The sequence below is a fragment of the Silurus aristotelis genome (assembly GCF_946808225.1).
Source record: "Silurus aristotelis genome assembly, chromosome: 5".
NCBI classification, from domain to species: domain Eukaryota; kingdom Metazoa; phylum Chordata; class Actinopteri; order Siluriformes; family Siluridae; genus Silurus; species Silurus aristotelis.
In genome coordinates this window covers 31624942-31642486 of record NC_139578.1, presented here as the reverse complement: position 1 = coordinate 31642486, position 17545 = coordinate 31624942, and the positions used below count along the sequence as shown (strand labels likewise).

The 17545-nt window shown below is 38.8% G+C and overlaps 2 protein-coding genes across 2 annotated transcripts in view; both read left to right on the top strand.

Moving 5' to 3' along the window:
- Nucleotides 1-2558: 2558 nt before the first annotated feature.
- On the top strand, nucleotides 2559-7458 carry LOC310726825 (E3 ubiquitin-protein ligase TRIM21-like). The gene is made up of 7 exons (XM_083542784.1): nucleotides 2559-2777; nucleotides 5051-5634; nucleotides 5720-5815; nucleotides 5925-6158; nucleotides 6254-6401; nucleotides 6620-6646; nucleotides 6748-7458. Exons 2-7 carry the CDS (start codon nucleotides 5053-5055, stop codon nucleotides 7290-7292), a joined length of 1632 nt encoding a protein of 543 aa, XP_083398910.1. The 5' UTR covers nucleotides 2559-2777; nucleotides 5051-5052; the 3' UTR covers nucleotides 7293-7458.
- Nucleotides 7459-11089: 3631 nt separating this feature from the next.
- LOC310726818 (E3 ubiquitin-protein ligase TRIM39-like) overlaps nucleotides 11090-17545 on the top strand; it is a 30124-nt gene continuing 23668 nt past the window's right edge. The window contains exon 1 of the mRNA XM_083542770.1: nucleotides 11090-11169. The gene's annotated coding sequence lies outside the window, so the exon portion shown is untranslated. The remainder of the gene's footprint in view (nucleotides 11170-17545) is intronic.

Below are 17545 nucleotides of genomic sequence, written 5' to 3'. Positions count from 1 at the left end.
CTCCATTTAAGAAGTCAGTTTTTTTTTAATTTTTATAAAGATCCTGAGAACAGAAATGTGTTTTGTATAAATCCATGGTTGTGTTTTGGTTTATTGTTATAGTATTTTGAAGCTTTTTATAATAATTAAGTAGTTAATCTCAGTGTAACAGGTTCCCCAGTGGTCTAGTGGTTAGGATGCGGAGCATGAACCGCATGCACCCGGGTTCGATTCCCGCTCAGGGAACCAACCCCAGCCATTAGAGTTGCACAAGCCAGTGCACTCTTCATGCCGGTCCTAAGCCCGTATAAATGGGAAGGGCATCCAGCGTAAAAAAACGTGCCAAATCGAAAATGCGGTTCATGAATATCAATGATCTGCTGTGGTGACCCCCAATGGAAGAAGCAGAAAGCAAGTTTAGTTTTTAATCTTAATGTAACATTTTTCCAACAGACTACATGACTATATCTATATCTCTTCACTGTTACACACTGTGTGATGATAAAACTGATGTACACTGTTTTTCTGTCTCTCAGTGGACGTGACTCTGGATCTTGATACAGCAAATCCATCTCTCATCCTGTCTGATAATGGAAAACACATTACATGTGGAGACAAAAGACAGAATCTCCCTAATAATCCAGAAAGGGTTCATTATTGTGTTTGTATTTTGGGAAAAATTGGATTTTCCACACAGATATTTTACTATGAGGTTCAGGTCAAATGGAAGACTGAGTGGGATTTACGAGTCACCAGAGAATCTATTACCAGGAAAGGAGAAATTATACTCAGTCCTAAAGATGGATACTGGTGTGTATGTCTGAGGAATAAGACTGAATATTTAGCTATACAGTGTTTGTGGCTTATGATGAGGGTCTGGTCTCCTTCTATGATGCAAAGTCTCATATCTACTGTTCACTGCCCACACTTTTACTGAGAAACTTTATCCATACTTCAGCCCCAGTCTCAGGTATAAAGGTAAAAATTCAGTCCCACTGATCTTTTGCCCTGTTCATCAAAACTAAGGAAGTGTAGAAATCTAAAATTTTGTAACTTTCCTTCCATTGTTTCGACTGCCCATTAGAGGGCGCCCTCTCACTTCATTTTGACCCATCGTGTGTGAGTTAGATGTGATTCCTGATTCTCTTCGGAGTTCTTTATGTTCCTGTCTATCTGATCTTCCGCTTTTATTCATTAAATAATACATTTATTGCTAAGTCATTGGCTAAAGGGATTTAGTATTTAGTATAAATATTTCTCCTTCTGTATTCATTTTTTCAACCAAAAAAAAAAAAATTTATTCAAAAACTGCTATTCATATCAGTATCAATATTAAAAATCGTTTGGTTTGGGTTTGAAAAAAAAAAAACAAATCGTATCACACGTCCCTACATGCATTGCTTCATCTGTTATGAGGTTATTGTTCTGACTGTTACAGAGCTCTGTCGCTGGAGACTCCTTTCATGGATAGGAAATAAAACACCTCAACATTTGGAAAGTCCCTCTGGACAATGCCATAGACACATTTTGAAAATGTCATTTTAAATTGTTTTATTTATATCATATCTGTATTTAATAATCAAGGTCAGCTTCCAACCTAAAATTTCTCTTCCATAGCCTAATTATTTGTCACTTTCACCCATCAAATACATAAATATTCATAAATAATTAAATGTTTTGATTTCAATAGCAACAAATATGAACAAATTTAATTATGATAGTAAAAATAATCTTTTCATAAGCTTTTGGAAAGTAACGCTTATGTGTCTGTATGGTGAAGAATAAAAAAGGTAAACATTATGAGGCAATACATTTTAAATCATAATAAAATCTCCACAATAATACTTCCAGTAACTGCGGCCAGTGGCATTTTCTCACAGACCCCCATTAAAGAAAGGAAATATTATTTGGCCCTCACAGAAAAAAAGTTTAGGGACCCCTGACTAAAACTATGGAAGTCCTTAGAGGCCTTACATTATAACTTTTTTCCTTCATGTTTTTTTCTTTCTTGTTTTCTGGTGATCTCGATGTAACAGGTGGTTTTGTCGTAAGCTTCATCCTCATATGTTACACAATTGCTGCTGAATATTGTACAAAAGTCCTAAAGTAATTTCATCTTATGTGATGCACAATACTGCTATCTGCACTACCACACACTCACATACTTTATCTACATTCTGTCAGATACTCTGTGTATTGTGGTCTTATTTAATCTGTACAATCTGCATTGTCTTGTGATTTAGTGATTGGTAGAGAGAAGCAATTCAAATATTGTTTGTGTATGAAGATATAAAGAATTAAGTGTTTAAATTCAAAAGCGGAAGATGTGTTAATACGTTTTTTCCATGATAAAATGGCCAATAGATGGGAGTATAACGCTACGGTAATCAACGTTCTGGACTGTGTAAAACAGCAGAATAAAATCTTTCTAGTAACAGTACTCGGTGTGTGAGCCTCGTCAATACATTTGCAAAAATAATTTTAATATAATACAAGAATAATGCAACCGTTACATCCGGTCCACGGCCCTCAGGCAGGGAGGATTTTTGGTCCTTCATGGGAAATCGTTGTGGCGGCTCTGGTTTAATGTCTATCTGCACCTAATTCGGCTATTATCTGCCCTCTGGTGGCCAAAATATGTAACTGTCATTAGTCAAAGCAGGAGAAAGGGTGCGTGGTGTAATGATGTCTCTCAGCAGAGCCGAAAGTAAAGCGTGAATGTGTTTGAAGATCAGGATTCAGCAGGTTGCAGCAGGACACAATCTTCAGTTTGAAGCTTTTGAAGCAGTTTGAAGCAGGTAAACTTTCAGTGATCAGGAGGAAAGAACTGCATGATGTTGATGTAGATTATATATATATATATATATATATATATATATATATATATATATATATATATATATATATATATGTATATATGTATATATGTATATATATATATATATATATATATATATATATATATATACATATATATATAAATCCATATTCATTTTTAAAGGACTAATTTATTAACACAGCGCACATTTCTGTTTGATCATTTTATGACATGGGACACTCCAGAAGCCCGACGACACTCTGTGCTCCAGTGCGCGTGACCCGTGTCTATTTATACCAAACACTGAGGGGGAAAATGCAGTACACACATACAACAAGCAACAGTACATACAGCATAACATCATTCAGACACAAGGGTGTTAGTAAAGTCAGGAACTGATGTAGGTGAGGAAGTGTTCACATTCATCCCAACGGTGTTCAATAGGTTTGAGGGCAGAGCTCTATAGCAGGAGCTCTTCCACTCCAACCCATGCAAAGCAGATCTTCATGGAGTTTGCATTGTGCACAAGGGTATTGTCATGCTGGAACAGGTTTGGTTCTTTTAGTTCATCAAAGCTGGCGCTTGCTTTATATGGGCTCCTCATTTTACCCCTATTTTACTGTATAGAGGAGACAAAAATGTTCATTATCCCAAATAGTGGGTCAGTGTGTTACTGTAAATAAACTACTGAACAAATTACTAAAAGTCCTGGGTGATTTAGTCAGTGTGTGTATGTGAGTAATTTTTAATTTATAAAAGTAATGAGAAAAACATTATCAAGACAGATGATTATTTTATAGTGAAGCATAGCTAATGACATGTCATGACCAAGGAAGAAGGAGGAGAGCTGGTCCAGATGATCTATCCCTAGATCTTTCTTTTTTTTTTTTTACTTTTTTTAATGTTGATGTCAATTACAGTTTCATTAATATTTAAAGATTTTATTTGTTTCAAGTGCTTTTTATTTCTTCTGAAAGGTGGAAGGAAGGAGGCCTGGGGGGCTCCAATATAAAATTGTCTAGGTCCTCCAAATATCTAGAGCAGGCCCTGGTTCAAGTCAAGAGAAAATGTCATGCTACCACTTCCAAAGACACCCTTTACTATTGTGTGCCTTCAGCTTTACAATAACAGTTTGGTTTGGGAAAGAACCACATATGGCTGGAAAGGTCAGGTGTGCCAATACTTTTGTCCATATAGTATTGTAGAAGATCAGATGGTTCAGGGGAAGGAAGATCAGTAGAGTGGCGACCTGTTTTTGACCGTATCAGGCCTTTTTATTGTGTTTTTTCCCTTTCACACAAACGTCTCTTGGGGTCTCTTTCTCGAAGCAAACTTCTCTCACTCCTCTTATCCTTTTCCCTGCTCACTGCAACAGAGAACACTGATGAACATACCCTGTGTTTTACAGGGACAATTGACCTGATTACATACTATAATAGGGGACATTATGGGGGGAGGACAGATGTCCTCATTACTCCTGTACTGTAGCTAGAATCAAACAGATTTTATTTATCACATATACAATACAGCACAGTGAAATTATTTCTTCACATATCCCAGCTTGTTTGGAAGCTGGGGTCAAAGCCCGAAGTCAGCCATGAAACTGCACCCCTGGTGCACAAAAGGTTAAGGGCCTTGCTTAAGGGCCCAAGAGTGGCAGCTTGGCAATCCCGGGACCTGAACCCCTGGCCTTCCGAGCAGAAACCCAACACCTCAACCACTAAGGTACTACTCCCAAGGTGTAGCAGAAATTGAGAATTTCCTATGATGTCCAATATGAATATCATCTATGCTGAAGGTTTCCACACAGCTGCTTAGGGTGATGGTGATGATGAGAGAGTGAAGGAGATAGTGAGGGAGGGCAATGTGCTGAACTTGTTAAAGACCAAATTCAGTTTATTATCTACACTAAATTCACCTTCTGACTGGAACTGTAGTGTCTCGGCAGAAGTTGATCTTGCAGTTGTTGTTCTATTGTTCTTACACTATATGGATCTTAGAGCTTATTTTATACATAGACTGTTCCATGAATGAAGCCAAAACATGCGCTTACAGGAAAACTTTGGAATATAACAATAAATTATCACATACACTAGTCTTGATTGTTTTCCTCTAACAGCACTATAGGGAGTTTTATTCATTGCTTGATTCATTGCTGCAAGGTAATAACTGATACAGTTTGTGTCATTTTGGATTGTAATGTGTAAAGTGTTCTGACATCTAATTTGACTCTAATTGTATCCCCTGTATCAGCCATGGCTTTTTCCAGCAGTGCTCTATGTGAAGATCAGCTCCAGTGCTCCATCTGTCTGGATGTGTTCACTGATCCAGTTTCTACTCCATGTGGGCACAACTTCTGTATGATTTGTCTAAAAGAGTTTTGGGACAGCAGTTCACACTGCCAGTGTCCAGTGTGTAAGGAGGAATTCTCCAATCGTCCTGATCTACGTGTGAATATGCTCATTTCTGCACTTGCTGATACATTTAAGAAGTCAGTTCAGGTAAAATCCAGCAGAGCTGCAGATCAGCTTCAATCCAAAAGAAAGAAGGTTTTGTGTGACACTGAGGACAAGCTGAAGGCTCTAAAGTCCTATCTGCACCGTGGACTGACTTTCTTTAACACTTATCTGATGCCTCTTAAAACTACACCTAAATTCATGAAGCACAAACTGATGAAGCCTTTGGAGAACCTGGAGGACTACATCTGCCAGAAACATGATAGACCCCTGGAGCTGTTCTGTAGAGACGACCAGACGTGTGTGTGTCAGTTATGTTCTGAGACAGACCACATAACCCACAACACTGTTCCTATAGAGGAGGAGAGTGTTGAGAAGAAGGTGAGAGACTGAACATTTATGATAGATAATGTTTGTAGTTCAGAAATATGACCTCTTAATCTAACACAACGCATTTTTTTCTCAGAATGAACTAGTAAAGACTCAAGCAGAAGCTCAGCAGAAGATCCAGGAGCGACTAAAGATGATAGAGGAAATCAAACACTCTGTAAAAGTCAATAACGTGAGTCTCTTACAGCAACTATCCTTCAGAAAAACTCCTTTATACAACACATTAGGAGAATCATGATACATTCATGTGAAATGATTGATCTCGATTTGTCTCCTGTTAGATAAACACAGAGATGGAGAAAGCAGATGTTGTGGAGATGCTCAATGCTCTTATGTGCTTTACTGAGAGAAGCCAGGCTGAGCTGCTTAACGTGATGGAGGAGAAGCAGAAAGCAGCAGAGAGGCAGGCTGAAGATTTCATTAAAGATCTGGAGCAGGATCTCAGTGAGCTAAAGAGGAGAAACACTGATCTGAAGCAGCTCTTACACACTGAGGATCACCTCCACCTCCTACAGGTCAGAGGTCCTTTGTTTCTCAATAGTAATGCAGCACATGACGGGATGTTGGTCCCCATGCTAAGGGATTTCTCCTCTCTCCTGCTGTACTGTAGATTTACCCGTTAATGTGCAGCTCTCCACACACCCAGGACTGGACTTCCATTACAATTACCTCTCATCTGAGTGTGGAGACTCTTAGGAGAGCTCTGGCTCAGCTTCAGGAGACTCTCAGTCAGGAAATGTTGAAGATTGATGAAACTGGTCAGTGTTTACTGTGGGTTTATTCTGAGAAGATTCATTCTAAGAAATAATTACATTTATCTGAATTTTATAAACATACTGAGAACAGAATTTTTTTTTTTAAATCCATGTTTGTGTTTTGGTTTTATTGTTACAGTTTTCATAATTATATTATATTATTTATAATAATTAAGTATTTAATCTTAAACTATCATTTTCCAAAACTATTTTCCAAACAGAACTGAAGATAATTCAGCAATATGCAGGTTTGTGAGCTCTTACTGATCACATGACTATATCTATATCTCTTCACTGTTACACACTGTGTGATGATAAAACTAATGTACGCTGTGTTTCTGTCTCTCAGTGGACGTGACTCTGGATCCTGATACAGCAAATCCTTATCTCGTCCTGTCTGATGATGGAAAACAAGTTACATGTGGAGACAAAAGACAAAATCTCCCTGATGATCCAGAGAGGTTTGATTATTGTGTCTGTGTGTTAGGAAAGAAGGGATTTTCCTCAGGGAGATTTTACTATGAGGTGCAGGTCAAAGGGAAGCCTAAGTGTGATTTAGGAGTCGTCAAAGAATCCATTAACAGGAAAGGCGAGATTAAAGCCCAACCTAAAGATGGATACTGGTGTGTGGTTCTGAGGAATAAGACTGAATATATGGCTTGTGATTCTCCCCGTGTCTCCCTCTCCTTGAAAGAGTCTCCTCAGAAGGTGGGAGTGTTTGTGGATTATGAGGAGGGTCTGGTCTCCTTCTATGATGTTGATGCAAAATCTCATATCTATTCTTTCACTGCTCAGACTTTCACTGAAAAACTTTATCCCTACTTTACCCCCTGCACTAATGATGGAGGTAAAAATTCAGACCCACTGATCATCTGCCCTGTTCATCAAATCTAATCCTACATTTCTATTTCAGATCGAAACCCTTTTGCTTCTATTTCGTACTTATGAATTTTCAATTTCAATGCAGTAAAAAAATCTGTTCTTTCTTTGTTTGTAAAGCTGCTTTGGGAAAATGTCCTTGTTAATGCCTTATACAAATAAAATTTACCTGAATACTTCATGTTTACTTGTTCACAAGTTCTTCTGGGTCCTGTGGTGTCTTTGACTTTAAGAAAGTAAGATGTATAAATGATAACAATGGGAACACTTATGCATTTCATTCGTTACTCTCTGCCAGACGTCTCACCATGTTTTGGCAGATTTAGAAGTTTTCTCTGGTGAAGTGTTCAAAGTGTTTTAATTTTCTTCATAAGGTTTTCAAATTCTTCACAACCTTCAAGGTTTATCTCTCACTCTGCAGTGGTAACAAACTGTACACACTCACTAGCCATTGTACTATTGACCAGCTAATCACAGTGTTTCCTCGTAATGATTTCTCATATCAATATATACATGAAGCCTTTTCAAGCAACACATGAACATGCAATTATCTCAAGCAACTCCACCCTGCTTTACTAACCACATGTATTTGGAGAACCTAAGAAGGTAGGACATGATTATCACGATTACATTATCTTAGATGCGTCATTTGATCTAAGATGTAGTTGCCAGTAAACATAGAACAGGTCCCTGATGAAATGAATTAATTCCTACAGTCCCGGTGTTACATTAGATATTCATCATATGCAGTGTGTAATAACAAAGTATTGAATCCATCAACATGTTTTAGATTAATCACAGTTTCAATGCAGCAATTCATTTGAAGTTTTACCCAGATATTGTTATTACCTCAAGGAATCTACACAGATATAAATAAAAAATATATATTTAAAAAATGACAAGAAAAGAATATTAAACACTACAAAAACGCAGAGTACTTCAAGGCAAGGCATCAGTTGATTGTGTTCTACTCTCACTCCTACCTGTTCATATTAGAAACAGCTGGGTTAGTGCTATTAGACAATAGGTCAGAAAAACATCTCATCCAGCTTTAAATGCAAGTACACAAACATCCCATGATGAAGAGTGGCAAAGATGGAGACGGATTTTGTGGTGTTTGTAAATAAAAACTTTAAAAGTAAGTTATTGTCACGGATAGAGATAGAGAGGGTGCAGGATGATTAGGGTGATTGAGGTGAAACTCATCTAGGATGTTTTGTCTGGGACCTATGAGTGCTCCTCTGGTCCATACCCCTCTGATTCGATGAGGATGATTCCACATTCCACATGATGAACACTTATGCATTTCATTCGTTACTCTCTGCCAGACGTCTCACCATGTTTTGGCAGATTTAGAAGTTTTCTCTGGTGAAGTGTTCAAAGTGTTTTAATTTTCTTCATAAGGTTTTCAAATTCTTCACAACCTTCAAGGTTTATCTCTCACTCTGCAGTGGTAACAAACTGTACACACTCACTAGCCATTGTACTATTGACCAGCTACCCTTGGCGCAGACAGAAGAGTTGGTCTGCCGTGGTGAGGGACCCAGTGGCTATGCAAAATACCTCTGCGAAGTGGCTGGTGAAGAGCGCATGTGAGGTTGTAAGGGCACTATTGGCGCTCCATATCGCTCTCGCACATGACAGAGCCTTCCTGGTTAGCAGTGAGATGAGAAATGCCACTGGAATAATAAGCTTGGTAGGCTGCATTTCCATATATAAATTGACTTGTAGAAGAAAGCTGCCGCACTCGGCCGCTTTCCAGGAAAACGAAGCTGGAAGAGCTATTGGCCTGCCGGAGGCAGGCAGTGAAGCCCCGCTGGTTGGAACCAGAGTGAATGCCTCCCGGAGAGTGGCGGCGAGATCCTTGACTGGATCCGAGATGTGAGCCAGTTGGGGATCCATCGAGGTAAGTTTTTAACGTTTTAATTTTTTTTCACGGATAGACCAGGTGTCAGGAACCAGGAGTAAAACAGATTGTCATTTATTTGGTCTAAACATGCAAACACAACAGAGCATGAGATGAGACTGTAGCAAATGTTACTCTTCTTGAAGCATAGCCAGGAGCATGGAAACTCAGGGAACAAGCACGGTAGTCCAGATGATCTTCGGTCATAAACTGTAGATCGGATGGTGAGTAAAGGGGAATAGGGACCTTATAAAGGGGATGGGTAAATGGAGGACAGGTGTAGGTGATTAGTAGGAGGGAGAGGCTGAGGGAGAGTGTTGAAAGTTGAGTAAAGGAGGGAGGCATGGCTGGTAGTTCTTTGACAGTGACTGATCAATCGCAATTCTATCCTTGATGTGCCAGTGAGGATCATATTCGAGGACACTAATCTTTAGCCCCCAACTCCTTGCATTTGAATTCCTTGATAGGTATAATACTTGAACCCCAAATGGTGATGGACAAAATGCCAGACCTCCCACAAGCAAGTGTCTTCTCTTGGTCTCATTTACGCATTAGACACGAATGACGTTTGATTTCATACAGTGTATACTGATGTCAATGGGAGAGAAAGAACAAAAAAGTACAGTCTTTGGTAAAAACAGCTTTTTGGTTAAGAAAATTGTTTGTTTTTATGAATGTCTTATTGTTGCTGAATTTGAGTCAGTATTGTTACATGTACATGTTCGGTACAAATTAACATAATTAACATAAATAACCCTAACCCTAACCCTAACCCTTTGTTTAATCTGTTATCCATTAAAGAATAGAATGTGTGATTGGTTAAATTGATTAAGTGCACAAAGTTTGAGCATTGATGTAGTGCAGCAGTTATTGTGGGACATTGTTACTGTTGTTACCACCCCTACAGTGTTGTAGAGTGTGCCTGTTACCCAGGTCTTTTCGATTCCAGTATGTACTATGATGTAATTATTGTTTGACTGTACAGAGTTGTGCAGGGTAGCTGTGACCTAGTTCTATATTCATTACAGTATTTATTTGTATTTATTTAATATTGTTTTATTTTGCACAATAAATACATTAAATATGCTGTTCAGTATGTTTTATTTATAATTGCATAAATCTTAAGCAGTCAAAAGTAGTAAGAGTTTAGTCAATTTAATTTATAATTAATTTCCAATTCAGTTTAATGTTTGTTAACTTTAACTATTAAGCTCAAATAGTTACATATTGAAGTGCAATTTATAAAACACCAAGTTAGGTGAACTTAACAGTTTGAGTACAGCCTACATTAACAGCAAGTTAAGTGAACTTAAATATACAAGTTTTGGAAAATCCATTAATTAAATGGAGGAACAGTGTTTATTCACTATTTTGAGTTCATTGAACTTATAAGGGTTTTCAGGGCACCAAAATCACCTTGTGGAATGAAAAGTTTAATAACTAAATAAATGTTGCTTAGATGAAAATGAACCCAGTTTCGTGGAGCATGTTGACATAAAAAAGTGATTTAAATGGATCATTTCATTTTTATTTTCTGCGTTTTCATTGTATTATATGTCTCTTTGCACTAGAAATCATTAGAAGTACATTAGTTGGGCAGAGTCATGATTTCTATTTTATTATTTATTTGTAAATATTATGATTAATAAATTATAATTATTTGAATATACTACAAGTATAAAGAATTACTTCCGGTTCACGTGCCTCAGTCAGGTTGGATTTTTGGTCCTTTATGTGAAAGCGTTTCGGAGCCTCTGGTCTGATGCGTCACCGCACTTTAATTAGTGATTTTCTGCCCTTTTGTGGCTAAAATGTGTAACTGTGTAATAAATCAACGCAGGAGGGAAAGGGGGCGTGGTCTAATGATGTCACTCAGCAGAAACGAAAGAAAACGTAATGCGTTTAAAGATCAGGATTGGACAGCAGGACACAATCTCCTGTTTAAAGCTTTTGCAGTTTTTCTTAAAGGAACTGAAGTTACAGCAGGTAAACTGTATATAAATAAATAAATCTTTTTTTTTTCACTTTATGTCACAGTGAGCAGCTTTGAGAAAGTGAACTTGACCTTTTTCCGTCTCTTTGATTTTTAGTGACGTGTTTTGAGACAATAAATATTTTCGACGTCTCTCTTGATAAAGGCGTTTTCTAAATATACATAATTATATAAATATCTATAAACTAGTGTGTGTGTGTGTGCGTGCGCACTGTGTTTCCTGTGTGTGAAACGATAAAAGGGGAGGAACAATCAATATTTAAATTAAACATTTTAAACAAATATTAAATGCTCATATTGATTTTGATGTGTTTATTTTGTGTTTGATTTTGTTAATCATAATATTTAACCAAAATTGGTGTTGATACAGTAATACTCTGAAAATGTGGTCAAAATATCTCAGATATAGAACGCTTTTAAACCACATGAAGTTTCCTACGAGGAATCAAAGAGTTTGGAGACTCTGTTTACCAGAAAGTACTTTATTTATCTATGTTTACACACAATCACCTTCAAAATAGTCCCCTTTCACATTAATACAGTTCTCCCAGCGTTCTTCTGGAATGTGTCCTGGACGTTGTTTTTTTTTTTTTTATATATAAGTGTGTCAGGCACCTTCTGCGATTTGTGCTGGATCCCCACAATGGTGTCAAAATGGCAACCTTTACGCTTCATCTTCGAGAAGAGGGTAAAGTGAAATGGCAGGAGCCAATTCTGGTGATTAGGATGGGTGAGGAAGTGAGATCATGTAGATTGCTCTCCGACGATCATCAGGCACAAGTTGCTGAATGGTCTTCCTGATCTCTCGTCTTCCAGTTATGTTGTTTTGCATTTTAATTGCACGTGCCACTCAAAACACATCGAGCAACTCATTGCACAGTCACTGTATGTCAAACGTATGTCATGTCAAACGTCGTAACACCCGTGGGTCAAAATAGCACCAGTTACACAATTGTTCACAAAACGTTTGGATACCATCTTGTAGGTCTTCATAAGCTCCAGCAGAACTAGCTAAGTATGTAGTGGGAGAAGGCATGCTGAAAATAGCAGATAATCTTCACCTTGTACACCACAGGTTTTCAATTCAGGTCAGATCTCTGGCATCATCAGAACTTTCTGATGTGATCTGATGCATTAGGGAAGAAGAGTACAGGGATGTTGTCAAAAACTTTATTGGGGTGTGAAGGGGGGAACCATCTGCCCCTCAATGAGGCCAATACCATAAAGATGGTGGTGGACTACAAGAGGAAGAGAACCACAATCAGTGGCATTACCAGCCTTGCGTATGGTCAGGATATTGAGCGTTAGAAGGTCAATTCATAAACTGTGTAGATGAAAGAGAAACCCAGTGGTTTATGGTGACAATTGACCTGATTACATGCCAATATTAAGGGACATTTGGGATTATGGGAAAATTAAATCTTATCTCGTAACGTTTTTAATTGTAATCTGTAAAGTCTACTCTGTTCTAAATTCACTCTCATTGTATCTCCTGTTTCAGTCATGGCTTTCTCCAGCAGTGCTCTGTGTAAAGATCAGCTCCAGTGCTCAATCTGTCTGGATGTGTTCACTGATCCAGTCTCTACTCCATGTGGACACAACTTCTGTATGATCCTCAGGGATGTGTCCTCTCCCCACTGCTATTCTCCCTCTATACGAACGACTGCACATCAAGTGACCCAATTGTTAAACTCCTGAAATTTGCAGATGACACCATGCTCATTGGACTCATCCAAGATGTTGAGGAGTCTGCATATGAGCTGGAGGTGAAGCAGCAGGTGCTATGGTGCAGTCAGAACAACCTAGAGCAGGGGTGTCAAACTCAGGCCAGCTGGCCAAATCTGGCCCGCCGTGTAATTATATTTGGCCCGCGAGATCATATTAAATGTGTATTAATGCTGGCCCACCAGTATATTTTGCATACACTGCTAATACTACAAATCCCAGAATTCTTTGTTAATGCGTTGGCGCATCAGTCGAGACCGCTGAAAAACTCTGCGTACTCAGCAATAAATTTACCCGGCGATTTACCGACTTTGAAACCCAGAAATGCAGATTTGAACTGCTTAGTAATCCGTTTGTGGTTCACATGGAAAGCGTACCAACCAACCTCTAAATGGAGCTGATTAATCTCCAGTGTAGAGACACGCTCAAGTCAAAGTACAACTCTTTGTTTGCTGCACAGTTTCCATGTTTCCTCCCCGACACACTGCTCCAACTCCGTGCCCAAGCTGCTCAAATCCTCTCTATGTTCAGCAGCACATATCTATGTGAACAACCGTTCCCTTTGATGAAGATGAACAAAACACCACTCAGGAGTCTCACTAATGAACACCTTCACTCATTCCTAAGGGTTTCCTCAGCTCAGAGCCTAAACCCCAGACATGATGCACTTGTATCTTAGAAGCGATGCAGGAATCTGGCTTGAACCAATGTGCATCAGAGTAAATCAGAGTGTAGTAAACTGAGCTTGAATCAATGTTGTCTTTATGCACTTTTTCTACTCCAAGGCATGAACTGTCCGTGCCTTGGTTTTCTTCTTAGATGCAAGTGCATCAATGTCTGGTTGAAAGTTTTTTTAAAGGAAATTATTAATATTTTGGTTGTTTTGTTGTTGGCCTGTAAAAAAAAGTTTTACATTAAAAAGGAATTTGAAAGTCTATGGATAAAGAAAGAGAGACATAATAAGAAATTAATTCCACTGATTTGTGTTTTATTTCAAATTAAATTTTTCATGTGTTTATAATATTAAACTTTGGTTGTTCCAGATTCAATGTTTATGCAAAACTAAAGTTTGTTTCCATATGAAAAGGTTCAACATTACACATCTGCAGAGAAGGGAAAACATGCACAATTGCAGTGAATTTTTTTCAATAAATATTGAGTTTAGCCCACGACTTCGTCCCAGTTTTTAATTTTGGCCCACTGTGAATTTGAGTTTGAATTTGAGTTTGGATACTGTGAGAGAGAGTAGTGTTGAAGGGTGTTTTCTAAAATCCACTATCATCTCCACAGTTTTGAGTGTGCTTAGCTCTAGGACCTCTAGTAAACTCTTTATCATAACTGACACGCAATACTGTCATTTGCACTACCATGCACTGTCCAAAATAACACCCAGGTCTTTTACCTTTAAACTAGTAGTTACTGTACATCCTTCTATATGCTGGTCAAAATGCTGGAGCTTCTGTGTACTGGTTTTTGCAAAATCTCTGTCTTATCAGAATATAATTATAGAAAGTTATGCATCATCCAATCTTTAAATTCTTTGACACACTCAGTTAACCAAACAAATTGAGCTGTATCATCTGGTTTTCATGAGATATATAGCTGGGTATCTTCAGCGTAACAGTGAAAGCTAATCCCATGCCTTCTAATAATATTTCCCAAGGGAAGTATGTATATTGTGAAAAGCAGGGGTCCTAGAACTGAACCTTGTGGCACATCATAATTTACTTGAATTAAGCTGGATAGCTCTCCATTTAAGTCTACAACAGATAATAGAGATAGCAGTGGAGTTTTTATCCAGATTGTTCAACAAGATTTTGGAAGATGAGAGGATGCTTGAGGAATGGAGAAGGAGTGTTCTAGTACTGATCTTCAAAAGTAACGGAGATGTGCAGACCTGCAGTAACTACGGGGGAATAAAGCTGATCTGTCACGCCATGAAGTTATGGGAAAGAGTAGTGGAAGCCAGGCTGAGAGACGAGGTGATCATCTGTAAGCAACAATATGGTTTCATGCCAAAGAAAAGCACAACAGATGCAATGTTTGCTTTGAGAATGTTGATGGAGAAGTATAGAAAAGTTTTAGAAGGATTTGCATTGTGTATTTGTGGATTTAGAGAAAGCATAAGACAGGGTGCCGAGAGAGGAATTGTGGTATTGTATGAGGAAGTCAGGTGTGTCAAATAAGTATGGGAGGGTGGTGCAGGTACATGTATAAGGACAGTGTGACAGCAGGAACGACAGGTGGAGGTTGGACTGCATCAAGGATCAGCTCTGAGCCCTTCCTGTTTGCAGTGGTGATGGACAGGTTGACGGATGAGGTCAGACAGGAGTCTTCATGAACTATGATGTTTGCAAATGATATTGTGATTTGTGGTGAGATTAGGGAGCAAGTTAAGAAGAGCCTGGAGAGCTGGAGGTACACGCTGGAGAGAATAAGAAACAGTCCGTATGAGTAAGACAGAGTACATGTGTGTGAATGAGAGGAAGGACAGTGGAGGGGTGCGGTTGCAGGGAGAAGAGGTGGAAAAAGTGAAGGAGTTCAGGTACCTGGGGTCAACAGTCCAAAGTAATGGAGAGTGAAAGTGAACAAAAGAGTGCAGACAGGGTGAAGTAGGTGGAGAAGAGTGGTAAGAGGGATTGGTTATAGAAGGATATTTGCAAAAGTAAAATGGAAAGTTTATGGGACTGTGGTGAGACCTGCGATGTTGTATGGTTAAGAGACAGTGGCATTGACCAAAAGACAGAAGGTTTTCATTGGGAGTAATGAGGATGGATAAAATGAAAAAAGATGTTTTTTATAAGTGTAAGTTTGTCCCTGATGAGCAAGCCGTTGGCGACTGTGGCAAGGAAAATCTCCCTGAGATGGCATAAGGAAGAAACCTTGAGAGGAACCAGACTCAAGAGGGAACCCATCCTCATCTGGGTTGCACCAAATGTCTATTTATTACAGATAAACAAATTTGCTGGGTACAGTGATGTGATCAGAAGCAAACTGTAGTCCTGAGTCAGTGTTGCAGACTGTTGACATTAACTACAGTTTAAATCCATCCTTAAAGCTCCTGTTCTTACTCATTAAATTCATGTAACCCCATGACTTTGATGAGAAACCATCCCCAGCTGCACAGAGTGGCCTACAATCGAAGAGAACACTATCCAGAGGCAGACCTGGACGAAGTGGTAAAATCCGAGGAGGGAAAAGTGTCAGAAACAGTGGTCACTGGAACCTCAGGAGCATGTTTAACTCGACCGTGAGAAAGAGAGAGAGAGAGAGAGAGAGAGAGAGAGAGAGAGAGAGAGAGAGAGAGAGAGAGAGAGAGAGAAAGCAAAAGAGAGAAGAGGGGTAAAGAGAAGAATATGGATTATTGTGTCCTTGTTGTTGTATGAAAGTTAATGTCACTGTGCATTTGGGACTCCGACAAGACTTACTATGGCAGCATAATTAAACGGGAGAACCAGAAGGTAACACAGACATAAAGGATCTCTGGGATAAGAGACGACCCACCACACCACCGTCAACAAACATGAGTGAGCATGTAAGAGTGAGTGGACGACAGCTTCCAAATATCCCAGTTCATCGAACACTCGATATCCATGATCCCTCCAGATCTGTTCTCTTACCTCAGAAGAAAATCTACTGGTAAAAGACTTGACAAAAAAAAAAATGTTTTCAGCCTCGACTTAAACACTGAGACTGTGTCTGAGTCCCGAACACTGATTGGAAGGCTGTTCCATAACTGTGGGGCTTTATAAGAGAAATATCTGTCCCCTGCTAGTCTTCATTATTTGAGGTACCAGCAAATAGCCTGCACCTTTTGATCTAAGTAGGCTTGGAGGAACATATTGGTACAAAAGTTCACTCGGATACTGCGGCGTGAGAGTGTTAAGTGCTTTATATGTCAGTAGTAGTATTTTATAATTAATGTGAGATTTAATTGGGAGCAGTGTGGACTGATTAAAACAGGGGTGATGTGTTCATATTTTCTAGATCTAGTGAGGACCCTTGCTGCTGCATTCTGAACTAACTGAAGTTTATTTATGCACTTACTCGAACACCCAGACAGTAAAGCGTTACAGTAGCCTAATAAAGATGTTACAAAACCATGAACGAAATTCTTTGCATCCTGCAATGACATCATATTTTTTATATTTTTAAGGTGAAAGAACGCGATCCTGGTAATATTATTCACGTGAGCCTCAAAGGAAAGACTTAATAATAACACCAAGGTCTTTGACTTCTGTACACACTGAGATAGAAACACTATCCAGAAATGCTACGTAATCGAAAAGATTACTTCTAGCTGCATGTGGTCCTAGTAAAAGTACTTCCATCTTTTATGAATTAAGCAGAAAAAAGTTCAAGCATCCACTGTCTAATGTCCTTTACTGTGTATCATCAGCATAGCAATGGAAGCAAATACCATGTTTGTCTATAATTTCACCCAGAGGCAGCATATATAAAGAGAAAGGTAGTGGGCCTAAGACAGATCCTTGTGGAACACCAAGGACCACTGTACTGTTAGAGAGTGTGGAGAACTCACCATTTACATCAACAAACTGATAGCGATCAGTTAAATAAGACCTGAGCCAGGTTCGAGCTGTTCCTTTTATTCCAACAACATTCTTAATTCTAGCAAGCAGGATA

Coding starts and splice junctions, on each gene's coding strand:
- LOC310726825 (XM_083542784.1), top strand. CDS start 5,053: ATGGCTTTTTCCAGCAGTGCTCTATGTGAAGATCAGCTCCAGTGCTCC. Junction 5,635..5,719: donor AGGAGAGTGTTGAGAAGAAG/GTGAGAGACTGA, acceptor TTTTTTTCTCAG/AATGAACTAGTAAAGACTCA. Junction 6,402..6,619: donor GTTGAAGATTGATGAAACTG/GTCAGTGTTTAC, acceptor TTTTCCAAACAG/AACTGAAGATAATTCAGCAA.